Below are 25,894 nucleotides of genomic sequence, written 5' to 3'. Positions count from 1 at the left end.
CTCCCTCAATCTACAAGCATGACATTCTCCTCCAGGTGGATCGGTCGTCAGCATGTCTCAACAATATCTCACCGATCGACAATGAGATCTATACTAGATGAAGATTGTGTATATTTCAAATTCTACAATGTCGAAAGTGGCCACCCTGACAAACTACACAGAAAATTGCCTTGCCCCGTACCAACGACTCCCATGCCACTGCGACAGTTCATCATCGAGTATCTTGATATTAATACTTTCACTCCCATTCAAGGTTGATACTGTATTATTTCGACGACAAATCAACCTCTAAGCAAAAAGCAGCGAGATATTGTGTAGCAAAAGCACTAGCGCAGCCTTGGGCGTCCGAATACAGCCGTGTCCAAGTCAAGCTGAAGTCAAGCTGTCATATTCTTGTCGTTGTTGTACAGACACACATCTCTTCAATCGTCTACAAACTCATGACACAACTATCATCTCCCTCATTTAGCTCTTCTGCCAGAAGGATCAATCAGGCACCTTTGTTGTCCAAGTCCACCACTCGAGGCTGTCGCTCTGGGAGCTGGGACACTACGAGTTGACCTATACTGACATATATATACACTACACACCACACAGCGTACAGCGTACAGCGTACAGCGTACAGTATACATTATATATCACGGGTTGATTGTTATATTGTGCTTGATAGCAGAAGCAGGAGCAGGGCCAGCCAGGATCACTGTCCACAATCTACAATCTACAGTCTACAGTCTACAGTACACACTAAACACTCAATAACACCACTCAGCCTATCCAACAACAAACAGAAACTCAATAATACCAGCAGGTCTCCACGTGAACCAACTGAGCTCAATCTCTATCTACCTACGGCTCAGCAAGGTACTCTACAGGTCATCATCGGGGATTGACAATCTGTGAGTGATCCACACTTGGATCTCGACTCTCAACATCTTCGAAGCCATTGTCGAACATTACGTATTATCTAACGACGACTCAAAACTCAAGACCCAAGACTCAAGACTGAAACTCAAATGTCATCCACCAATCCCACTGGTGGTAACTCTACAGCTACCACCAGCATCAACGTCACAGATAGCGCCACCGACAGCAGCACAACAACGACAAAAACAATAACAACAACATGGTATCCCACCGGTCTTCTCAACGGCCATCCAACCAACCCCTACGCGCTCATCATCCTCAACCAGCCGATCAACCAGCATGCCTTGGACGCGGTCATCGACGGCGCTGCGGCGCTGGTATGTGCTGATGGCGGGGCGGATCGATTCTTTCGGTATCAATTCGGGTATGATTTGGTGGATGGGGAGATCGACAATGTGAATCAAGCCGAGAATCAAGCTCAACGGCAGCAACAACAGCAACAGCACAGATCAAACATCCAAACCAAAAACGACAACGACAGCCGTAATCGACGACATCGACATCAGCAACGACAACGACTCCCCGACGCGATTATCGGAGATCTAGACTCTCTAAGTCCTGCAGTCGAAGAATATTATCGCGGCCGCGGCGTCACGGTGGCCAGGGACCCGGATCAATATGCGACGGATTTTACGAAATGTTTGAAATGGATTCGGAAGTGGACCGAACTGAAACAAGACATGAGTTCGACGAGTTCGACATCGAAACCGAACCCGAACCCGAAGGCGAGTCCAAGTCCAGACACAAGAACAAACACAAACACCAATACAAATACAAATACAAGTCCAAACACAAACACAAACACAAACACAAACACAAACAACATCATGGATGTCGTCGTTGTCGGCGGTCTCGGCGGCCGCGTCGACCAGGCCTTCTCACAGATCCACCACCTCTACATGGCCGAGACGAACACTGCGTTGCTCCAGGGCCGGATCTACTTGTTATCCGAACAGAGCTTGTCGTTCGTGCTAGGGAATGGCGTCAACGTGATCCATGTCGAGGAGGAACAACAAGAACAACAAGAACAACAAGAGCAGCAGCAGAAAGAGAATCAGAAACACAAACAGAACTATTATTTCGAGGAGAACATCGGTATCATCCCCGTGCTTGGTCCTACTCTGATCACCACCCGTGGTCTGGAATGGGATGTGGAGAAATGGCCGACGCAGTTCGGTGGCCAGGTGAGTACCAGCAACCATATCCGTTCCCCGGAGATCCAGATCGCCTTTGAGGGGCCGAGACCACTCTTCACCTTGGAACTTGGGCGACGGTTCGCAGCCAATACCATCATCACCACTACCGCCGCTTCATCTTCATCTTCATCTTCTTCGGAAGAGGAGTAGTAGAAGAATCTACCGCAAGCCGATAGCTACCACAACCCGCAACCATGATGACTGCCACGATCATCCTGTTCTCATACCACTCAACTCTCTCGCCTATGATCCTATTTACCGGCGTGGAGATACCAAGTTAGACACTGTGGAATTCCACTGGTAATGGCTCTCTTTCCCCTGCAGGCGCCGCTGAACATATCTTGTCGTGGACCCGACGCGCGCATAGTCGGAGGAAGTGCTTCTCCCGCCGCAAACAAGCTATTGACAAACAATTAGATTTGTAACGGGGGATTGTTAGTGCTTGGCTCAACCTCTTCCGAGAGTCTCTGGATATCGACTGTCACCGTTGCAGGACCAGTGAGTGGTACTTGCTGGAGACGACCAGGCCAATTTCGACGTTCGGCATTCGGCATTCGTGGGTGCTGTGTCGCGCCATCGCATTCGAAGCGAGTAGCCTATGGATATTTCGAAAGGCCAACAAAATGGCCGGATGTCCGTATGTTTCATGTCCTACACAGGGGCCAGAATGGCCAATCAGCCTGGCTTCTTGAATAACCGGGGACTCTTGTCGGTTGACGAGCGAAAACCGTTCTTGTTCTCGTTTCCGCCATTTGCACCGGTCGGAGTTGCATTCTTGGTGTCATACCAGTCCACATCTTTGAGATTCAGTCTCCTTGCTCGCGGATTGTTCCGTCCGGCTCTCTCTGCTCGGCTGAGAGAGGAATTGAAGGGATCCGGGCCTGGTTTCACAATGAGTCCTTTAGTATTGGGGTTCCTCTTTAACGGGGGTTGCATAATAGGGCCAGAGGGAAATCCATTGGGAGTACCATCATGTTGATCATCGCGCAGATCATAGTTCAGAACCAGGTTTTTGATGCGCTGCTGCTCCTCTCTCTCCGCCGCCTGCTGGGATTTCATCGAAATAGCGAAACTCGAGTCGGACGGCAGCTCAATCGTCTTGGTCTGGTCAACTCGTTAGTCATTCACACCACATTCCCGCGGCTAAGGATGTCACAATCAGATGGAAGGGAGAACTTGCTTGTTGCCGATTTCCTCGCTTGGTCATCAAGGAGAATGCCATGGTGTTGGGTTCGGGTCGAACCTCGGCCGGCGCCTCCTCATCGACGGTTTCGGTCGGTGCTCGTTGGATTTTGCGAATCGGGAGCGGCACATCGAACTGGGCCTTGCGCTCGAACTTGCGAGAATCTAGGCTTTCGGCCATCATTTTCTCGAAGGCTCGGTCAAACTCTGCTTCAACTTCCGGGTCAACCTGTTCTTCTTGACGCAAAACAACAATCTGTTCTTCTTCGTCCGAGTCGACATCTTGTCTCTCGTCGGCGCTGTCCTCTGCGGCTGCGGCTGCGGGCTGTGTCGGGTCAGTCATCAATGTTTGCAGTACTGAAAAATCCTTTACCTCGCCTTCGTCATCCGAGGACTGCGCAATGTCCGCCTCAAGTTCGGCATCGACTTCACCATCCTCGGAAGCTGAATCCTCGTTGTCCTCTGCCTGCTCGACAGCTCTGTCATTACCTTGTTGCTTGTAGTTTGCATTGACCGCTTCTGCAAATAACCTGGCGGCTTCCGCGAGATCGGTCACCAGTTTCCAATTCGGTCTCACAAGCGAAAAGGTGTCTTGTACCATGAAGTCAATCTCCATGGGAAGCGGATCCTTGGTCAGCATGTAATACTGAAGGAACGTCAAGAAGAAATCGAGCTTCTTTCGGGAGCTGCCTCGGTCAAAGCAGACGCCACAGGTGTCGAGGATCGTGCAAACCAAGCGGATTCGAAAGAAGTCATCCGGAGGATCGAAGGGCGTGTAGTTGTCGGGCTGAGGAGTCCCACCTTCGTGACCAAACGTCAAAATCCGGTACAATGTGTCAAAGATCACGGTCGAGTCGATCATCTTGTAGTTGTAGAGCTCGCCGAGGTACTTGACTTCGGCCACTCTCCGCTGGTTGAACTTGAAATCGTTCTGTTCGAGACCAAGCGTGATTTGTTCCAGAATGTTATCTATCACACTGATTGCAAAGTCTTGGTGGTATCGGAAGAGCGCCTGGAGCAAGACCGCCAAAAGATGGATGTTGCTGAATTTGACCTTTCCAGGCTTGCTGAAGATCTTTTCAAGAATCTCAACCACTTCCTTCTCTTCCCAGTGCAGCTTGCGGATGGTCTTGAGCACCTTCATGTAGTTGCGTTTGGTCAGATCGACGTACATTAATTGACGCACGAAAAGCTCCATTGGCGTGCGTTCTTTCTGCTGGATCGCGGCTCGCTGCGGAGGATCAACATAGTAGAGCGCGTTTTCAATCAGCATACGCTCCTGAGCTCCCATATGCTGCGCTGACTTCTTGCGGTTCAAGGTCTCCAGAAACGAAGCCATCCGAGGGGCGGTCTCAGGGTTGCGTAGGAGATAGCGTCCACAATTTTCCAGCAGATGAGCAATGATTTCAATGTTCATCCGGGAAAAGTCGTCCAAGCTGACTTTGAGACAGTGGAAGATAACGTGCTCGGGGACAATGCCAAATTTCGTGAGTTCAGCCAGATAACGAATGTTCACCATTCGGACCTGTCCCAGGAAGTCTTTGCTTTTGCGTCTCTGGAGACTCCGAAACTCGTCGTCAAGATGTCCCACCAATCCCTGGGCAATGTCTGGCATATACTGACCAAGAGTCGCCGCCAGGCGCCCGTACAAGGGAAGTAAGTCTGACCGGCCCTTGGGAACTTCTTGCAAGGCTTTGATGAGGCGGTTGCGCGATGCTTTCGAGTTGACAAAACAGAAATCCAGTGCGATCTGGTCGACCATGTCCTTGGTTTGCAGGTCCGGCAACCGCAACAGGAGAGCATCGACCTGAGCACCGACGGTTTTGTTCGCAATCGCGGTAGATTGATCATCGTTCTCGGGCGGCTTGCTGGAGCCGCTTTCGGTTCCTGCAGCACTCGAATCTCCCCGCTCTTCTGCTTCAGGCTTCTTCTTCGAATCCTCAAGGAGAATACTAGGAACTCGGCCCTTGAGGTCCATTAGATTCTCATAGAAGCGACGCTCTTCTTCATCTTCCCAAATCCCGGCGCCATCACTGGACACCTTGAGATAATCTCCGGTCTTGATCATTCCCACGCTGCCTGACAATGAGCTCTCTGCGTTTTCTTTCTCGGCAAGATCTGGCATCTCTTGGCCTAGGACGTCACAGAGCACCTGTGCACCGGCAATCAGTTTTTCTTGCGCCTTCATCTGCTTTTCATGATTGGCTTGTCGGTCTTCGAAGATTTCACCACTCTTGACATATGCCTCTGCGTTTCGGCGGCCTTGATTGGTTAACGATTTTTGATTTCGTGTGACATGGCTCTTGACACTCGCCAAATAACGCTCGAACACATTGATGAATCGTTGTCGAATAGGTTGTGGAATGATGGGTTGGTCTTCGTCGGCCAGGCCGCCAGGAGTGGTATCCTCTTTGACGCCTTCCGACGCAGCACCATCGGCTTCGACTGTTTTTCTAGCTTCCTCGGAAGGTGGCTTACGTCCTAGAATATCCCAAGCGAAGTTCTTGACAAAGAGCACGGCAAGACCTAGGTTGGCGTGTTCAGGGTCGTGTCCGAGCAGCTCCTTCAAAACCTCAAGGGGGAAAGGGTCATGTTCGATATGAGCGTCAGGGCGGGTACCGTTTGCGACGAGCTTCGGTTTGGATTCTGCCTGCGACGAGTTGTCCTTCCCCCGGGCTGTAGCCTCGTCGGGGCGATCCACATCGTCCAGACTTCGAAGAATACCACACAGCCAGAATTCCGTGACCACACGAAGAAGAATCCGGTGGCGCGAAAGACGCTCCTTCTCTTCACGTTCACGCACTTCCGGACTCCAAAGTTTCATCTGAGCCTTGTCAGGCGGTGTCAACCCCTTGCCAAGCAACCATGCCAGCTGCTTTGTGAATTCTGCAGGTCCGAATCTTTGGTGTAGCGCGCTCACAACCTCCGCCGCCGTTGAGATCTCGCTGGCGGTCTTGAGTTTGCTCAAGCCTTCGGCAGTCGCAGAGATGATCTCGGAGAGATACTTCTGCAGAGATAAGGTGCGGACTTCGGAGAGAAGGGAATCTTGTGCCGTCGAAGAGAGGCCGGTCCGGAGACGTTTGATAAAGGCGGTGTTTTTCTTGAGAGACGAGTCGAGAGAGGGTGCCACATTGTAGACATCTGCGACATTTATTAGCCGTGTCGGGCTGGAAGGGAATGCAAAGACAACACCTTTTGCGCCTGCCCAGACGCGCAGATTTAGGTCACGTAGCTCTCCTATCCCTGTGGTCAGTATCTTTCTATCCGAAAAGGCCGTGGTCGACGCACTCTTGCGCTTGCGGTCCATGTTGGTCCGCGATGTTGTAGAGAGTGTTGTGACGCTCGCATGACGGGAAATGAAGGAGTCTAAGAGGTCAGATTTCCTGCCTCATAGATGCAAGAGCGGATCTCACTGCATATATGTCACGCAGCCCTACAGCAATCATGAGATGGTGAAGGTAGACGGTGTCTTTGGTAGAGTCGAACTGGAATCCCGCCGCGCGATGATGAGCGCCAAGCCAGGATTGAACCGTATATCTGGTAAGTACCTGTATTGCTCCTAACCAGTAATACGTAAGTACAGACTCGAGGTAGTACGGAGGCCTTAGGCTCTTATTCTAGGTGCCTATTAGTAGCTTAGGGAGGTTCCCTTAGGTGCCCTGCCCTGCCCGGAGATAACCAATAAATAGCTGTATCGATGACAACATCCACTGCAGGCAGGAACTCAAGCCTTGTGCCGTGCAGTGGTACAAGTCTTAGCGTCTACCAGTAAAATCCCAGTACAATTCCAAAAAGCGATCTCAGCCTTGCTCAAACAGCATCCATGATCAGGCATTTCACATCAATTTGAAGGGTATCTAAAACTCCGCGGCTAGGACCTTTGTTTACTTCCAGGTTCACGATGTCCTACAACATGTCCTGCAATCTCATGCCGTTGCTTCGAACCTACACTTCCTCGCCAAAGATACGGGCCTTCTGCGCTGCCAACTTGCTTTTTCTTGCTTCTGTCAATCCGTGCTCTGCCGACTTGCCATCCTTGCCCTTTTCGACCTTGGTCTTTTTGCGAGAACCAACCTGAGGGCCTTTTGCGCTTTCCGGGTTTCTTTTCCGTTTCTGACCTTGATCATCCTCGACTGCCTCATCTTCCGCTGCAACGGCAGCAATATCATCGGCTTCGGTCCAGAGGTCGTCGGCCAGCCAAATTGGCACAGCCGTTGAAGATTGACCCTTGATATGGATGCCTCTTACGTTCCTCCAGCCTTTGACAACGTGCTTCTCAACCAGATTTTGAACGACTGCAGCAATGTTCTCGGCCAGTTGCTCGGGTTTGAAGGAGACGAGGCCAACACGCACGGCTACCAGCGTCCCAGGTCTCAAACTGACCGGAACCGCAGCGATGGCTTTCTCTATCTCCTTTGCAAGTGCTGCCGGTGATATGGGCGGAGCTGATCCATCATCTTTTTTCGACTTTTTGGACGTCTCTTTCTTGTCTTTCTTGTCTTTCTGCACTTTCGCGATTGAGACGGGAATGGGTCGTTTCGAGGTGCCTTTATAAAAGACTTTGCCCAGGACGGCGGGCAGACGAGTGATTATGCGGTCATCCGCGAGGAATATATCATGCTCCGACAACAACAGCCTTTTCTGATCAAAAGTCTTGTATCGGGCTTTCAGTTTCGTGAGGCCAATAATGCGTGTAATGCGTGATTTCAGCTCCGCCGGAAATGCAGGATCGGCCACGACATTCTTGACCGCTCTCTGAGGGTCTGTGGTAATCAGACATATCCGAAGATCGGGAGAGGTGTTGAGTGGGTGTGGGACTGAAATCTTGCTGGGCTTTAATCGAGTCTGGTCGACAATATGCTGCTTTGTGGTGAGGGTCAGCCATATGGGAGCCTCTCCGTCTCCGGCCACATCTTCTTCGGACTCGGACGTCTCGGCAGCTAGAAGGCTTTTCTTGGATGAGGCCTCTTGTAACCGCTTTGTTTCGGCTTGGACATGTTGTAGAAGGGCTCGAGAGGCTTTGAGGGTCTAGGGTATGTCAGTTAGCGAAACGCTACAAAGAAGTGCAAACGAGACACCAGAATAGCATACCTGATCGGGGTTCAACTGGTAAGGTGAGTCTTTGGGATGTCTAGTTGCGACCGTCGTTTTCGGGGAGGTTGCGACAGCCATGATGCTGACGTTGAGGATGTTTTGGCTTGACTGCACGGCGTAATGAATGAATGAACGAACGAATCCTGCACTGCCAGTGTTTCTTTCACCAAAAATTTCAAGAGTCGGCGACTAAATCGAGACAGGCCGATGCGGAGCCCACCAGCCACGAATTGTAGATGGCAGGTTTGCCGAGTGTGGGGACCGTGATTTGCACGCGCGATTCTCCATTTATTGTGTACACGCTTGTTGACCGCGCTTTGCTACATACAATTTACACCACGGGCACGTCAAACAATGGAGGCAGACCACCTCCAACCTGCATGAGTCTGTCCAGGTACCTCTTGAAGATGGCTGGTCCGATCAGCAGGCTATATCACAGATGTCTACTCTCTGCCGGCACGCTCTGCATCAGGTCTTTCGCCCCAGTGCCCGCTCTTCAGTCATTTCCGTTCTTCAGTCGTGCCGGAGCGTGAGGAGAAGCGTAGTCCCGTTCATCACCTTCTTGCTCGCAGTAGTTTGTAGCCAGGAGTCCCAAGTGAACGAGTACACACTACTATCTAAACAATTCACATCATCACCTCTAAACTGTCCTCCATCCTCAAGCATTCACATTCTCAATGCTGGGAAAATTGACGTAGCTGGCGGGTCCCGTTTGTTGCAACTGCGCCTGTGCGGAAACGCGCCAATTCGCGAATTGGCGCGCGTAGTTGTGCCGTTGCTTTTCGAGGTCCGTTTCTTTTTCACCTCCAGTCGACCTCCTCTTGACCACCTTCCACTTCACTGTTGGGTATGTCTCGTGTCCAACTTCTCGAGTCTGCCGCTGAATCTCTACGAGCGGACTCGGCAATCCAGCCGTGTATCTTGTCTGCCGAGGACGCGCCTCAATCTGGTTGTCGCCGTCCGCTCGGCCACCACCATACCTCCACGACCATCTAGATAGCTTGGGTCAGGGCAACACCATGCCTCCCTCAACGTCTCTTTCAGACACCAATGCAGCTCCTACTCCAGGCTCTAAGAGGCCTACCGCGTCCCTCCTACCCGCGTTTGAGCCTCTGTCATCCTCGCCGTCTTTACCGAGGCCTTTGAAGCGGAATCGAGATGCCTTGGACGAACGCCCAACATATCCTACGCCAGTGCCCACTTCATCTACTGCGATACTGTCCTCTTCGCCGTCACGCGTTCCACTGGCCAAGTCCATCCTCCAGAAGACCTCGTCCACCCTTTCAGAACGTACTCCTCTCGGAGCCGTGCCGTCCATTCGACTCAATGGTGACGGCAAGATAGCGCGTATGGGACGGTCCAGTGCTTCTTGTGACTACCAATTGTCGGCCAATCGTCTAATATCCAGGGTTCACGTCGAAGCATGCTACAAACCTGCAAGTTCAAGTCTAGAACGCGATCGGGTGGAGATTACTTGTACCGGGTGGAATGGCATCAAGATACATTGCAAGGGCCAGGTGTACGAGGTCAAGAAAGGGGAAACGTTCTCTTCAGATGTTCGAGATGCTGAGATTATGCTTGATGTGCATGACAGTCGCGTGGTAATCATGTGGCCTCCGAAGCCCCGTCTGGGTGCCATCTCATCGGATGACGAGGAAGAGGAGGATTCACCCTCAAAACGGCCGCGTGTCATGCTACGACATTCCACACCACCGAGCCCAAGTCCCTTGCAAAGCCGACGACGACCTGTCTCTCCAATATCCCCTTCGCCGGCTGTTCAAGCCTTGATGCCATCCTCGCCGCCTGTTCCTCCAAGTCGAGCGGCGGTCGAAGCTGTCGAGATATACGAAGACCCCGAACCACTACAGAGAGTGAACGGTACCACTAACGTTGCAGAAGTGTCGCAGAATACGGTGGCTCTGTCAGAAAGCATCCAAAGATCTACCGTCTCGCAGAACAACATCTCCACCATGACGGAGGACTTTTCCGACAATGACGAGGAAAACGATCCGATTGTTCACTCTTTTGGACCATTTGGAGCCAATCTGCTGCCACGCATGGCTGCCTTCACTACTGGAGACTCTCCTAACCCCAGTACTTCTGTCAAGACTTCACGATCATCACATACTGAACCGCTTCAACCTAACCAGACTTCCACGCAGCCCCAGAAACAAACCCCAGAAATTGACGTGCAAAGCCACATTATTAACCAACTTGCGTTTTCAAGATTGTCATCTACTCCGCTGTCAACCATTTTGAGTCACCTCCCTCACGAGGCTGGCGTTCTGTCCATCAATGATATCAAGAGAATCATCAAGGAGACACCATGCATCGGTGAAGTGGCCAGAGAAGGAAAGGACGCGGCGGGGAAACCTCTGGAAAGCGAGTATTATTACATCCCAGACGAGGATAAGGATGAAAAGAGGAAGGAAGCTGTGGTGCATGATCTCCGCAAACCCGGACTACGAGCATGCCGCAAGCAGCACAAGGTATGTTTTCCAAGGAAGTACACAACCGAGAAATGGACGCTGACACACGCCATAGCAATATTTCTGGCGAAAACCGAAATAGTCCCCCATTCAACACCGACCGCGTCGTTCGTGCGAAAATCAGATGGCCGGGACAAGACGTGATGGTCTGCTTGGTTTCCTATTGTTAGCTTCTTCTGTTGCATACTCGTCCTCCTGGGATGTCGCTGTCCAGAGTGTTATATGTCTAGCGTTCTCCATTGTGCATAGCAGAGGATAGGCAAGGACGGCATCTCTATGGCGGGAAACATTGACAGGTTTTGTTTGCATGCGGTTGACGATTGCTCGAGGTTGCAGTCATCGAGGTTGGCCGGGAGCGTTTGCGGTGGTTGAAGAAGAGCCTCGGGGCCGGTATGACAGTCAGTCTATCCCCGACATTCGGTATGGATGGGTACTCGGCTTGTACACAATAGGTCAATCGAGATTCTTTCGCAAGTCAAGCGGGCGGTTGTCCAAAGTACCAAGTACATCTTACGTCCTACTAGTCTGTAAGTATCTCTATAGAGATATCGACCGGGGACTGGCCGAAATCGGAATTGTTGGCTTCCGGAAAGAGCTCGCAGTCCACATTTCATTCCACAAAAGTTCCCGAGGTTAGACTCTGTATAGATCTACGGCGGAGTATAATGGAGCGAACCAACATGTTGCGGACTCAATGATAAATTGTCGGTGATCGCACTTGGTATCCCACTGTCAAGCGACCTGACCTTTTGAATTCCTGTTGCATATTGCTCGAAGGCTTGTGCAAGTCTGGCGCTATGTTGTCTATAGCAAGACAGTCGGCCTTGCGGGCAGTGCGAGCGCAGACCCCCTCGACGTTCCTTTCCAGTTTCACACCCTCACCATCGTCGTCCCTCGCGCGACTGCTGTCGACGCTGGCGATTCTCGAGCAGAAAGATGGCAAACTCAACACCGGGTCTCTCGGCGCGGTGACAGCGGGTCAGAAGCTGGGAGGAGCGGTCCACGGAATCGTCGCGGGCAAGAGTGCCAAATCGATCGCCGAGGAGGCCGCCAAGGTCAAGGGCCTGGAGAAGGTGATTGCGGCGGAAAACGAAGCCTACGAGCGCGGGTTGCCGGAGAACTGGGCGCCTCTGGTGGTGGAGAACATCAAAAAGGGCGGGTATACACATGTGATCGCGGCGCATTCGGCGTTCGGCAAAAGTCTGTTGCCCCGAGTTGCTGCGTTGCTCGATGTCCAGCAGATCTCGGACGTCATGTCCATTGAGAGCGAAGACAGTGAGTGTTTCCTCCCACATATCCTGGCCGGTTCACGGACAAAGGAGAAAAAGCCTCTTTCTGTTGTGTCGGCCGATCTACTCACACGGCGATTTGTTTGGTACAGCTTTCGTACGACCCATCTACGCGGGAAACGCGATTCTCACGGTCCAAAGCACCGATCCGATCAAGATTCTGACGGTGCGGCAAACCTCGTTTGCTCCCGCCGAGACCGAGGGCGGCTCCGCGTCGGTCGAGGACGCCGTGGACCCGAGCGCCGCGTCGCCGACCGAATGGGTCTCGGAGAACCTGACCAAGTCGGACCGGCCTGAACTTGCCTCCGCCGACAAAGTGGTTTCGGGCGGCCGAGGCCTGAAGTCGAAGGAGGAGTTCGAGCGATTGATTCCGCCGTTGGCCGACGCTCTGGGCGCCGCCATTGGTGCTTCCCGCGCTGCCGTCGACAGTGGGTTCGCGGACAACAGTTTGCAGGTCGGCCAGACGGGCAAGAACGTCGCGCCGCAGCTCTATCTGGCGGTGGGCATCTCTGGGGCCATCCAACATTTGGCCGGCATGAAGGACAGCAAAGTGATTGCCTGTATCAATAAGGATGCCGACGCGCCTATCTTCCAGGTCGCTGATGTTGGGCTGGTCGGAGATCTGTTCGAAAAGGTTCCTGAGTTGACGGAGAAGCTCAAGGCACAGTAGTCGGGCTAGAAGCGCAAAAGCAGGGTGTCTTTGAGGGTTAGATGGTGAGCGTTGACACCGCCAGACGGATGGGAGGCGACACTCGAATCCAGATCCGGGGTCTATGTCAGTGCCACCGCCGAGGGTATGAATATATCGACATGAGTGGACTATTGGGCCCTCGGAAGAGGGATATGAATCATCAGATATCTGAGGTATCTGCTCTGTCCTGTCGAAAGGCTTGGATATGGAGGAATGGTATTCATCACACAAGAACAGCTCTCTCGAGACAGAGAGCATGGTACTCTTACACCACAATTCTCTGGAGAGTCGTTATGCCTAGACCTCCCTGGATCTACATCTACCATGACCTCTCCCTCCATCTTCACCCTTGTTTTGAGTCTATATCATGCATCTTACAGGGTACATAACACGAGTAAAGCCACAAATACCTTAGTAGGTACCTACCCGGTACCTATACGCTCCTAGGTAGTGTATCCCCCATCCCCCACAATTGAGCCGGGGCATGGCGTACTAGTACGGATGCAGGGGACTGCCATCAAACGTGCTTCGCATTTGGATACGACAACGAGTACGAATACGTGAGCTTGAACTTTGAAATCTGTGTCTTCGGGTTATGTAAAGGTAACTTCGATGGGTAAAGTATATTGGCTCATCGCCGGCATGTCACCTATAACAATAGCAGTAATGTGGTGGTAGTGGTGGTGGTGGTAGTACGTAGTGGTTAACTCATAGGGTACCTCTGCCAGATAGGTGTCAACATGCAATGCAGTGCAGCGTCGAATAATGTTTCTTATTTCTTACATGGCCAGTGCTGGCAGTGGTGGATAAATGGATGGAAAGATACGTGGCATCCCGCTGGAAGAGTCATCACCCGATCCACAGATTCCACGCCCTACTACCTTAGGGACCTACACAGTCACAGTCATAGTCATACCAGAATCCCTCGTGGAAAAAAGGGTGGCCTAATGGTGTTGATCAATGCATCAATTGTCCCGTGCCCACTGGCAGTCCCCTGCAGTTCAAGCTTTTCGTGATACTCGTAGTAGTATACAAGCTGATGCTTACCTAGGTAAACCTACCTACAGAGATACCATACCGTGGTCCATCCGTGGTCCATCCATCATCCGCGTATGAGCCTATTGGGCTATTACCTCCATACTATCCTATACCTCTTCTGGCAATTGGCTGTCCAGACTCAATACGATGCCCATGGTGCAGGCGCCCTCCTTTTGACAAGTGTGGCTTCTGCCTGGTGCCTGATTCTGACTGCCGGGCCTGAACCGCTGTGAGTCACGAATGATACTAACTAGAGTCTAGTAGTTTTGGGCCTGGCTTTATATATTGAAGTTGGATTACGACTGTTATAAGTATCTCACATCAGCCGCTTCTTCAAATACCTTTGCCTTGGGTAGATATCTACATTGCCCACTCAGAGTCACAGCGACAGAATTACAGTCTTCAATATATAAAGAAGAAGCAGGTCTTGTCGGTCCATATTCAACTATTGTTTACAACACACCATAGTTCTTCACTGCAAGAGGGCCGCACACTGCACAGTCTAGGATCTCAATCCATAAAAGAGCTCCCTTCACATATCTGCCCACTCCAAGAACCAAAAGAGTCAGGATTCAAAAATGGCCCCTTCAATGTCCGAAAAGGCTCAGACCGTGACAGACGCTGCCTCTGTCCGGAGTACTTCGACCATGTCGAGTCTCAGGGCCCTGTTGCCTTCCCGGAAGACCGATTCCGACAAGAAGCAGAAGCGTCAATCGAAGGCCGAGACGACTGAGGGCAGGGCCGTCAGGATGCAGGCCAGGGCGGATTATATGGCCATGAGATAAAGAAAAGGACGACGCTAGAGGAAGACAATGAGAGGAGAAGAGGAAAAGGAGGAAGGAGGCACGGTGAATACTGTGATGCACAGATATATGAATGACGATGAGGCGGTTCGGTTGTAGGAAGAGGGGGCATTGATTCCTGTTTAAGTGATGCATATATATGTGTGTGTGTGCTTCCTTAGACGTTTTTGACGATCATCACGTCTTCATGAGGTTCAAGAGGGAGACGAAGGCGAAAGTTTCTCGTTGTCGAACTGGATCTCGAGGTTGGTGTGGACGTCGATGCTAAACTTGATGAGGCTTCTGCAGATATTGGTGCTCTATATGGGATAATTGCAACTAAAGCTGGTTTTTGAATGAACAAAGAACAGGTGATCTGTATCTGGAACGGGCTTTGGCTTTGATGACTCCAAGACTCAAGTTGATCGTCGTGATCGATCGATGCTGGATAATGCTGATGGGGCTATGGTTGTGAATGAAGACTGTCAAGCTCGAGACCGATCCCTTTCATCACGTCTTCGTGACCACGATGGGAGTAACTAGCACGTACTTTCTCATTTAGTCAAGTTCCTGGTGGCAGCTTCATTGATTGATGCTGGACCTGACATCAATGAGCCTGCTGCTGCTTATGTCTGGAGTGTTAGATCCGAAATTCTATCTGCGTGGATAGTAAGTGAGCCAGATGAACGCTGGTCTGTTTGTCAAGTCAATGGGATGAAGCGTATCGAAGACCGAAGACCGAGAGAACGATGAACACCACTCACTGTCCCCTCCGCACCCATCAGAGAAGTGGCATTCTTCGTGAAAGGGTTGAGGCCGGTGGACTCGTCCAGTGCCTTCATCTCACTCTCATGAATTTTCTCGTTCTCGGATTCGTCCAATTGTCGGCCTTGAGGAAACTTCGCGCGTCGGCGGAGCCAACCAAACCCTCAGCGGTCGACTTTTTGGGGCCATCTCGCTCATATCGGATTTAATGAGTACCAGCAGAAACCCCTTGTTCAACGTCTTCGTATCGTTGCCCAGGGCCACAACGACGAATTAGACCTCAAATCGATGATTCAACCCGTCATATGGTTTCGGGAGACTGTGAACTGTAACATGACACACTGTCAAGACTCTGTATAAGGTCCGGTGTGGAACCTTCCCCCCAGACGGAGGTTGATGCGCGAGCATTTCGGCCGAGCAGAATGGCTTCGAGCGAGCCTCACGTGATCCTCCCATCCTTTTGCTCAAGAATCCGCCTCAAGACGATCCACAGAGCCGAAAGAAACAATCGTGTTCAGAGTCCACCTTCGTCAAACGAGCCAGTTGATCCCTCAACGACTTTTCTCGACGGACAGCGGGCGCGATCAATCTTGAGCGAGCGCGGGCTTAGGGCCGTACTACTAGTAGTAGGAGGCCTGAAGTCGACTCCAACGAAGCCGGTACGATGTACGATACCGATACCCCGGACGGCGCCAGGATTAGGCTAGTGGCTCCTGTCGAGCCAATCAGTCACCATCCCTTCTCTATCCAGGGCTTACAAATCGACCCATTGTGGTTCTTTTTATGTCCGAGTCAAGCCTGTTCCGTCATGCTGAATCTTAAGACCGAAGGGATCTGCCAATTTTCGCGGCTAAAGGCTTCAACGCTTTGATGCGCGCCGGGCTAGAGAGACCTTTCGGGCCCGGGCTGGGGAGGCCTCTCGGTCTAAACGTCGCATTTGGTTCCGACTGTCGCGTTTGTTGATGGTATATTTGTTATCTCCATTTCCTCCGCACCATGGGAGAGTCGTGTCTTTTATTTGCTATAAATCAACTTGCAAGGTCACTTTCTACTTCTTTTCGTCACTGACTGTACTTCTGCAAATCTTTCCTTGACGAGGAGTGAGTTCTCCCATTCGGCATTTCACGAGCGATCATCGCGTCCGATCATACAGTAGGGGCCGCAACAATCATCCTACGAACGACCCTTCAACAGAAATCAACATGTCGGAACGGTTAGAGAAAGAAGTATCCACCCAGGATGGCGGCGAGGCTTCTGTACCTATCACTCCAAAGCCAGAACACTCGGCGTCTACCGAGGAGTCGTCGCTGGAACAACCTCAGAATGAGACTCCGAAAGCGCCCCCATACAACCCTATGATGGATCCTGCCGCCTTCCCTGACGGCGGACTTCGAGCTTGGATGACTGTGGCCGGATCTGCTGCTTTGTTTTTCGTTTCGTGGGGGTGAGTTATTACGCCTGGATACTCCCATATCTACCATGCATGGCATCTCTCTAACCCCAGTCTTCAGATGGATAAACACGCTGGGAATCTTTCAAGACTACTACATGACCAACGAGCTTAGCTCCTATTCACCCTCCTCCGTCGCTTGGATCCCCGCATGCGAGACATTCTTCATGCTCGCCGTGGGACCAGTTGCAGGCTACATCTTCGACAACTACGGGCCGCGACACCTCCTCTTCATCGGCACTTTCATGCACGTCTTCGGTCTGATGATGGCGTCCATCTCCAAGGAATACTATCAGTTTCTTCTCAGTCAAGGCATCTGTTCCTCCATCGGCGCCTGCTTCCTGTTCAACCCGGCCATGAACTGCGTCACGACCTGGTTTTACAAGAAGCGCGGCATGGCGATTGGTGTGGCCGCTTCCGGCAGCGCTCTGGGTGGTGTGCTGTTCCCGATCATCGTGAGCCGCATGATCGACGAGACCGGCTTCCCCTGGGCAATGCGGACGTGCGCCTTCTTGATCTTGGGTCTGTGCATCTTCGCCATGCTCACCCTCCGCTCTCGGCTCCCGCCCAACAAACGCCCCTTCAACATCTGGGCCTTCATACATCCGCTCAAAGAGACTCCTATGCTTCTGACAACGATAGCCGTATTTATCTTCTACTGGGGCATGTTCCCTGTCTTCTCTTTCCTTCCATCCATCGCGAATCAACGCGGCATGTCTCTGTCCCTGGCGCAGTATCTGGTCTCGATCATGAATGCAGGCTCGATGTTCGGGCGAACTCTGCCCGGCATCCTAGGCGACAAAATCGGCCGGTTCAACGTCATGTTCATGTTCTGCACGCTCACCACCATCTTGGTCCTCGCCCTTTGGATTCCGGCCACGAGCAATGCCGGCCAAATCGTCTTCGCGCCCCTGTTTGGCTTCAGTTCGGGTGCGGCCATTGGATTGACCCCGGCTCTGATTGCCGAAATCTCTCCGCTGCGAGAAATCGGCATCCGGACAGGCACAGTCTTCGCCGCCGGTTCCATTGGTGCTTTGACTGGCAGCCCGATCGGCGGAGCTTTGATAACGCGAGACCACGGCGGTGCTTTGTACATGCAGCTCTTCAGCGGCTGTACGTGTGCCGTGGGATGTGTGTTGTTTCTGATCACTAGAGTTTATATCGGGGGAACCAACCCGATGAAAAAGGTCTGATTGGTGGTTCCACCGTCAGAGCAAAAGTTCGAGCGACGGATCCTGTACCAACCATAAAACCATAGCACTCCGCTTAGTGTCAATAGAATTATGCTCCTCACATGTGTACTCTGTACTACTCTGTAGGGAGCCTTTAGAGAGGTTTGGGGTTTGTGCTAGTGGGTTGCACCTGCTTGATTTAGTAGTGGGCCGAATCCCAATGTGGAAACTCGGGCCGATGCGGTCTCGGCATCAAGTTTGGCAAATTCCAACTTGGACGTCAACCGACATCAACATCAACAACAACAACTTGGACACGATGCGCACTACTGCCAACAATTCAGGACTCTCACATTGCTCATGGTGAGCTTGATGGGCCTCACCTGCCCCTATCTACTCCTCTGGGAGCGGAGGATGCCGGGGCCTCAGCGTCGTCGACCGAGGCAGGGAACGAAGTCGTCGTCGTAAGGATCGTCGACCTCCTCCTCCACCTCGTCGGCGACGACCTCCTTGGCAGCAGCAGCCTTCCTCCACTTGCCCGCCAGGCGAGCCACCCCTGCCATGTCGCCTTTCTCGAAGGCCGCGACGATGGCGTCACACTTGGCAGTGACCTTGTCGGCGGCGACGACTGCGCGACGAACCTCGCCCTTCAGGGCCTTCCTCTCCTCCTTCCAGGCGCCTGCCAGGATGGCATCGTTCCTGGCCTCCTGCAATTGCTCCTGGATCTTCACATATGCCCGGCACCCTGCCTCCAACTCTGATTGGCTCATGAAGATTGGCCAATCAAGCTTCTCGAACATGTTGCCCAAAACACGTGCGTTCTCCTCCGTCCAAAAGTCCGGCAACTGCACGGCCTTGGCCTTTGCCTCGGACTCGTGCCACAACACCACAACGACCTTGACCATGTCTCCTTCCTTGCGTGGCATCATGTTGACTGTCATCCACCACTTCTTGTATGCCTCCTCATCCAGAAAGAGTCCGCGAGTGACGTTTCTGATCGATTTGGTGGAGAAAACGTTGGTTGGGCCGTAAGTCATGATGCCGGCGAACTTGGTTTCTTTGAGTTTCATGTTTGAGCGCTGGAACTCGAGGGGAAGACTGGTTTTGGCAATATCTTTGATGGCTTCGATCGTGTTACATTTGACAATGTCTGACTCGATCTCTCGTGTGAAACGGCCGTGAATAGGGACTGCGGCGTGGATCTGAACTGGGAGATAGTCTGGTTCGAAACCATATGGACCGGTACGTGTTGCATGTCGCTGAGCAATTTGCTTGCGCTCTGCTTCTTCAATACGCTCCCATTTCTCGACAAGAGGGAATTTGGAGATCTCAATGGTGGTTGGGCCATGACTTGGGTGTATGTCAGGAGTAGCAGTTGGAGCTTCGGTAGGTTCTTCAGTGGTCTCGGCAACAGATGATGTATTGGCTTGCTCGTCGATATCAAGTCCACCAAATCTGCGGCGAAGAGCAGAGCGCTTGACCTTGTCGCCTTGTGCACGCTGTTGTCTGGTGCGTTTCGGGGCCATGATGATGGATCTGAATACGATCTGAGGGTCAGGTACGAGGGGTCAAGATCCGTGCAAGTAGCGCAACAGGAAGGTAGGCTTTGCGATGATGAGCTTTGAAAGAGCTTGAGGTAGTATGAGAGAGAACTGTTCACCGTCGAAGAGAGACTTTGATGAGGACGAAACTGTTTGGTTGATGGTGGAAGGTAGAGAAGAAAAGGTGAGAGTTGAGATGCGAAGACTGCGGAAGAGAAGTATGATATGAAAATTTCACGCGGTCGTGTGTTAACAGTGAAGTGCTGGCTATTCACTGCTGCGCAGGTGAGAGTAAGGTGAGGGCAAGGTATTACTGCGTCTATCTGTTGTTGATATTGGGGAGGCCACCCCTGGAATCGCAGCCTCGTCGCCAAGCCATGCTTCGTGCCACCGGCACCTTCCCAGCGTCCGCACATTCCTGCTGTGCCGACAGCCACCGAGGAAGCGAAAATGATGAACGACAAAAAGTCCAAAAAGTCCAAAAAAAAGATGGTTCCAAAGATTGGTCTTTGTATTTATAGGTATGGACTCCCAGCGCGAAAGCATGTATGGAGGCGGCCCCTAAAGGAACAGATGAACCACCCAAGGCAAAAGATCGAGATCCTTTAATTAGTGCTTGTGAGGCATCCAAGAGCTGTGGTCGTACCACTAGGTTATCGAACCTACCACGACGGGCGACAAAAATTGGGAACTTTTAACTTATGAACCTTCATTTTCGAAACAGTCACGTGTGAGCGTGCTGCTGCACGTGCTGCTACACCTGCTCCTGCCACAGCTGCCGGTGAGCGAGGGCTGTGGGTGGTCTCTCAAAACTCCTTCTCCTATTACCCTGCCTCCTACGGACCTGAATTATCTGCTACTGGAGTCGACATCTATTCTATCTGTACGGGACAACTAGCTGTCTGGCCTTAGAGGAGCTCCTTGAACGAGAGTTGGCAGCATGCTGAGGGAGAATGCCTGACGGGCAGTCCTTGGTGCTATTGTCGTCCTTACCACATCTATTGGCTCTGCTCACTGCAATCAGGATCTCCTCCTTATTCTGTGGGCATGCTCGGCGGTCCAACCTCTACAGCAACAACCCGGAGAACTACAGGACCGCCGATCGGAGCCTGAACAGCCTGTTTCTCTCGTCGAGTCACAAAGTTGACCGAGACTCATGCAGCCTTCTCCTTCACCCCTCAGTCCGCCAGCAGCCATCCTTCCGGGATGCTATCAGTAATATCATCGAATCAAGACAGCCCGAGGTGTACATCGAGACACCAGGATCGGCCTGACCGGTGAGAGGGAGCCGTGGTCCACGAGCAGAAGAAAAGCCTATGCAGTCAACGATGCATATACTCTGAAGCAGCCATTGTCTACCAGAGAGATTTGTTGTCATGGTCACTCGGAGTGCAGTGGAGCAAATACATATCGAAAAGGCTGGAGGTGACAAGCCAGCCTCACCTCAACATGCAGTGGCATGTACATGAGTAGCGCACTTTTCCTCATACATTGTCAATATGATGACCCTGGCTTCTTTGCAACCGAGTACGGCTAGCTTGAAATATGACCAGGTTTGTGGGCGAGAGTCGGCATCTCCCACGCCGATTAGCAGCATCCGACACGTCTTTGTATCGAGCGCCTTGCGGGACATCGACGGGCAATAGCTATTCGCTCCACTTCGGAGGCGGTCCAGCCAAGGCCCAAACCGTGGAGGCACTGGAAACTAAGTACAGCGCTCTGGATTAACGACAGTCACCGGCCTACCGTCGGTTCGCTCTACCCAGGTCGTTATTCCCATCTGCAGCGCGGCTTCCATCCTGTCACAATCTATGTACGGTCACTTGCAAGGTGCCAAGGTCTGCTCTCCCTCTCTTACCCTTCTTGCGGAGGTGCAATGAGATACGCAGCACAGCAGAAAATAGGCTTGCCGTCCTTTACTTTCCATGCGCAGTGGAGCGATGTAGGGATGGCGTTGCCGCGACGAACCTAATTTACTAACGTTCATTTTATGAAGTGATGCTGCAGCTTTCTTCTAGTTCAGGTCTTCCCACCTATTACCGTTTATGGACGAGGTTTCGCCTAGGCATATCGTACTTTGCCTCTGAGATTTGCTAGTTGGGAAAGGCCTGCCCTTGGGACAACACATAAACCGCCTCGCGAGTGAACTAGTGTTAGCCAGGAGCCTTGGGGTCTGGCGGTGAGCAGGACAACCTGGCTCCTGACACTCAACTTCGGATCAACATACAACTAATTCTCGGCCCATCTGCGAACTTGCCAGGTGTCATACCAGCCTGGCAGCTTGAGATCCTTTTGAGATGACGGCATGGGGCATTGCGTGTCAAAGTTCGATCCGAGAAGTTCAACGATAGGCTGAACCAACTGATCAATCTCACCTAGCGTTGAGGGCATCCTGGTTGCGAAGAGGGTTGGGACGAGGGTTGGGACGAGAGTTGGGACGAGAGTTGCGAAGAGGCAGCACGCGATTCTCGAAGCGCCGTGGGCGGCTTGCTAGCCCCTGGCGGTAACCGGGTCGCTACGAAGGATTTTTCCGAAGCAGAAGACCGCTCACACGACCAAGTGCGAGTTTTGCAGACGAAAAGAGAAGGGAGATTCCATCACAATCTTTTCGACTCGCATTGCGCTGTAGTTTTCTCTGCACCTGGGAGCCTGGGAGCCTGGGATTTCTGGTTGCCCGACTGACGGGGCACGCCAGCTATTCCAGGAGAGGAAATCAACAGCTATTTAACCCTGGTCAAGACTCTGCATCGTCACAGTTGTCTCTGCTGCGTTGGACCATCTTGAGAGCTGTTCAAACTTCGCAGCCTAGGGGAAGGGGTCAGAGGCAAAGAAAGTCCAGCACGAAGAGACAATTCTTGAATTTAGTGGACTATAAAGATGCCTTCCAGCCATGCTTTTGAAAGATGGCTCTCCTACTTCTTCAGAATCTTCACAGCAGCCTGGCCTTCTGGACCCGGAGAGCCTTCATTGTCTGTGGTCCTCTCACCTGCCTCGCTCCAAGGCCAAAAGGTCTTTCGCGCCATATACACCGCTTCACAAACACCCAGGGCTGAATTTGTACAGGGCTACTCAATCGTAGGACCGGAGTAGCTCCAGTGGCATCAAACCGACGATGCCGAGATGTAACAAATGTTCTCGAGACCGCCAGAGGGTGAGTTGAAACGACAGATCCATCAAGCAGGGCTAATCCATTACTCTCTGTCAGTGTGATCCAGGACTCCCTGGGAAGGCGTGTCAGCGTTGTGCAGGCATGAAAAGGTTGAAAGAAGAATGTAGCTTCTCTACCACCACGGACGCCAGCCGTGGTCAAACAACGCCATCGTCTGCCCCTCCTCCTGCTATTGCTATTGCTGCTCAGCCTTCAACATCCTTTACACAGCCGGCGGCGCCACCAAGAGGTCCGGGAGGATCAATTCAATTAACACCACAAGCTGCTGCTATTGCTGCTACTTCCAGGGGACAACACGTCCTACATGGCTTCCAGCCCGCATCTGGCCCATACTTTCTGCTGTATGTGAAGCCGCTCTTACCCCGGCATATAATGAGCAAAGCTGACACTGTCCAGGCCCAACGACGGTCAAGAAGGTTTCGACCCTCCGATTGATCCTCGCATATTGCATATCGGAACCGGACCATCACTATTTCCACGGCCGCCACCCTACGAGCCTACCGGATATAGTGGAAATCTCTCTACTAGCGATGCTGGCTTCCACTCTTCGGCTCATTCCTATCGGGCTCATTCCCTTAACAGCGGGGGTGATCCCGTCTACCACCGGGAACATCCAGAGCAAAAGATCATTGATGATGTCGAGGATGAAGTTTTGTATGGTGATCCAAACACCTGTGGCATACTACGCCAGTACAAGGAGAACAAGGCGGGAAAAGGAAAGGGCAAAGGGAAAGAAAAGAAAGAATACGGATATTGAATTCAAGAAAGAAGAGCACCGCCAGCATCCTGGCAAAAAGTCAACCTCATTACATTCGTTTACAATGGACCTTGGAATGCCTTAAAGAGTCGGGAAACCGGGGGCTTCGTCAGATCACACCGCTGGTCGAGGACGAGCGATGAAGGATGAACCGTGGCACAATCTCGATGCCAACGTGACGTCGTGGTCAGCCATGGACCCTTGGTTGGACACTGCTTTCCTTGACACAGTCTTTACCGGTGATATCTATGTACGCTTTGTTCTCAAATACAAAGCGGGCAGGAACAGCCATCAGTTCGAACGGATCATCAGTCTTGCAAGGAAAATAATAAAACATCCACTCGTCTAAGTGTTACGTACAGTGGGAAGAAGGTATTGGGGGATACTGGGAAGTATTTATAAGATGAGAAAGCGAGTAAGAGCTCGTTTGCTACTACTTCCGGAGTCCATGGTTATCAGAGTAAAAGCCATTGGATAGAAAGGTTGGCAAGGAAGATCAGGATATATATTGACGTGACCTGCTGGGAAACTAGTATATTCTTATCAACATAAACTTAGCAGATTCGGCTTGTGATCCCATCGAAGAGTTAGACAATTACTATATAGATTCCTCGACTATGCGGACCATCCTGATATATTCGATGACAGGCGTTGTTAGGATTGCATACCTAAAGTATCACTGTATCGTATGTATCTACTACTACTTAGGTAGTAAGCGGCACAGTCGGTGTAAATGGCGAGCGGACTAATAAGTACCTGGCGCTGTCGAAGCCAGATGGGTCTCTACTACTATACCGACTTCGGTTATTGACAAAGACCTGGCGGAGTAAGTCACAGCCTGGTCTGAATGCTTCAGCATGGTATAGTATTTCAATGGTTGGCCAGAAGTGAACCATGGCTCACGAATACCACATGATGCCGACCTGGGTGACTTGTTCAGCGAACGTGCGCCTCTCTTCCGATGTGTCCTACTAGTACGTGTACTGTCAGTGGAGGGACCTTTTTTGTCGTCGTAAATGGAGAAGGGCAACAATTGGTTTATCCATCCGCCTTTTTACCAAGTATGGAGATAGATTGTGCACTCGCTCAGTACCCACCTAGGTAGGTATATACTACAGGTACGACGCCTTATTGCAGGTATAATTACACCCCGGTGATAAGATGTTCTTTTGCCTCATGTACTTCTCAAGATCTATAATCTTACGTGTTTCAGGTAGTATACTATATGAGGACTGTACAGTTGTACACTACTAGTATAGGTCAGGTAGGGCTAAGGATTTAACTGGTGGGTTGCTCGGGTCGGGGAGCGGAACTTGAAATGGAATTGGACTTTGGAGAAGTCCAGATTCGGGCGAACGAGCATGTTGGCTTTGGTCTGGTCTGGTTTGGTATGGTTGACTCCTAGACCTATTCGGTGCCCGCGAGGGGACCACGGTTAACCATGTTGGGGATTGTGGGGTAGAGATCGAATCGTCCGTTCTCGGAAATCGTGGAGAACAGCTAAGTACTAGGATGCGGGTTAGTACTAAGAAGAGAGGTACCCGAGAGAGGCATGAGAGCGCATGTAGTATATATACTCTCTGTACAATTAGTTCTCGGGCATTGGTGGAGGTGGTGACAAAATGTCTCTATCTTGTCGGTGGTGGTGGTGGAGGCCTGGCAGGATCCTTCTTTTATATGCGTGATGAGACTGATGAGGAAGCAAGGGGTGTGGTGTGAGATGTTAGTAGGCTCAGCTCAGGCCTGCAGCAAGTCTGTTTGTTCTACAGGCAGACGACATCAATTGATTGATGCAAGGTACCAGACCTGACACCTCTTCTCGACCAGTCGCATCGTAACACCGCAATCACCATCACCATTACCCAGCCCAGCCCTGCGGTGCGGTGTTGAGCGCCAGAAATAGACCACACAGGGAATCCCCCGTCAGCATGAAAATATGCAGCCAGCATGTGACGCTCGACTCTGTTTCCGAATTTCAGTCTTGGTCAGATACCTACTCGGTACCTATCGAGTGCTGTTATTCAAGAACAGGCCGTGGGTGACGAGCATGAACAGCCACATTCAGTGAGCAATTGTGATTATATTGTTCAATGTGCCTATCATCCATTTCAATTCATTTCAATCAATACTAATAAATGCAGGCCTCGTCTTCGATCGTCCAAACCAAGAATCGGACACTGGCACGTTTCACCACTCCAAGCCACTGACCCGAAAGACTCCAGAATGACAGCATGGTGGAGGAGAAAGATCTGACTCGAGGAATGTCAGAAGTCCCAATTGGAGTCAACCCAGACACCAACCGGCCTGAGGCCTGGCCAAGAGCTGAAAATCTTCATCAGAGACGACAAACTGTTA

General features: G+C 51.6%; 8 protein-coding genes across 8 annotated transcripts; 5 read left to right on the top strand and 3 right to left on the bottom strand.

Moving 5' to 3' along the window:
• Positions 1 to 1,013: 1,013 nt before the first annotated feature.
• Positions 1,014 to 2,270, top strand: A1O1_06872 (uncharacterized protein; the record flags this gene model as incomplete). Its single annotated transcript, XM_007727749.1, has 1 exon — positions 1,014 to 2,270. One exon carries the CDS (start codon positions 1,014 to 1,016, stop codon positions 2,268 to 2,270), a length of 1,257 nt encoding a protein of 418 aa, XP_007725939.1.
• A 525-nt stretch (positions 2,271 to 2,795) lies between these two features.
• A1O1_06871 (uncharacterized protein) lies at positions 2,796 to 6,609 on the bottom strand (the record flags this gene model as incomplete). The annotated part of the gene is made up of 5 exons (XM_007727748.1): positions 2,796 to 3,224; positions 3,277 to 3,627; positions 3,676 to 6,443; positions 6,495 to 6,539; positions 6,591 to 6,609. 5 exons carry the CDS (start codon positions 6,607 to 6,609, stop codon positions 2,796 to 2,798), a joined length of 3,612 nt encoding a protein of 1,203 aa, XP_007725938.1.
• A 638-nt stretch (positions 6,610 to 7,247) lies between these two features.
• Positions 7,248 to 8,474, bottom strand: A1O1_06870 (uncharacterized protein; the record flags this gene model as incomplete). The annotated part of the gene is made up of 2 exons (XM_007727747.1): positions 7,248 to 8,330; positions 8,394 to 8,474. The coding sequence occupies 2 exons, from the start codon at positions 8,472 to 8,474 to the stop codon at positions 7,248 to 7,250; spliced, it is 1,164 nt and encodes a 387-aa protein (XP_007725937.1).
• Positions 8,475 to 9,415: 941 nt separating this feature from the next.
• Positions 9,416 to 10,967, top strand: A1O1_06869 (uncharacterized protein; the record flags this gene model as incomplete). Its single annotated transcript, XM_007727746.1, has 2 exons — positions 9,416 to 10,885; positions 10,941 to 10,967. The coding sequence occupies 2 exons, from the start codon at positions 9,416 to 9,418 to the stop codon at positions 10,965 to 10,967; spliced, it is 1,497 nt and encodes a 498-aa protein (XP_007725936.1).
• Positions 10,968 to 11,682: 715 nt separating this feature from the next.
• Positions 11,683 to 12,844, top strand: A1O1_06868 (electron transfer flavoprotein alpha subunit; the record flags this gene model as incomplete). The annotated part of the gene is made up of 2 exons (XM_007727745.1): positions 11,683 to 12,160; positions 12,267 to 12,844. The coding sequence occupies 2 exons, from the start codon at positions 11,683 to 11,685 to the stop codon at positions 12,842 to 12,844; spliced, it is 1,056 nt and encodes a 351-aa protein (XP_007725935.1).
• A 1,637-nt stretch (positions 12,845 to 14,481) lies between these two features.
• Positions 14,482 to 14,688, top strand: A1O1_06867 (uncharacterized protein; the record flags this gene model as incomplete). The annotated part of the gene is made up of 1 exon (XM_007727744.1): positions 14,482 to 14,688. The coding sequence occupies one exon, from the start codon at positions 14,482 to 14,484 to the stop codon at positions 14,686 to 14,688; it is 207 nt and encodes a 68-aa protein (XP_007725934.1).
• Positions 14,689 to 16,652: 1,964 nt separating this feature from the next.
• On the top strand, positions 16,653 to 18,093 carry A1O1_06866 (uncharacterized protein; the record flags this gene model as incomplete). The annotated part of the gene is made up of 2 exons (XM_007727743.1): positions 16,653 to 16,894; positions 16,962 to 18,093. The coding sequence occupies 2 exons, from the start codon at positions 16,653 to 16,655 to the stop codon at positions 18,091 to 18,093; spliced, it is 1,374 nt and encodes a 457-aa protein (XP_007725933.1).
• Positions 18,094 to 18,497: 404 nt separating this feature from the next.
• On the bottom strand, positions 18,498 to 19,598 carry A1O1_06865 (uncharacterized protein; the record flags this gene model as incomplete). Its single annotated transcript, XM_007727742.1, has 1 exon — positions 18,498 to 19,598. One exon carries the CDS (start codon positions 19,596 to 19,598, stop codon positions 18,498 to 18,500), a length of 1,101 nt encoding a protein of 366 aa, XP_007725932.1.
• Positions 19,599 to 25,894: the final 6,296 nt, after the last annotated feature.

This window comes from Capronia coronata, assembly GCF_000585585.1.
Source record: "Capronia coronata CBS 617.96 chromosome Unknown acBCG-supercont1.6, whole genome shotgun sequence".
NCBI classification, from domain to species: domain Eukaryota; kingdom Fungi; phylum Ascomycota; class Eurotiomycetes; order Chaetothyriales; family Herpotrichiellaceae; genus Capronia; species Capronia coronata.
The sequence above is the reverse complement of the archived record's forward strand: the minus strand, read 5'-3'. Positions and strand labels throughout refer to the sequence as shown.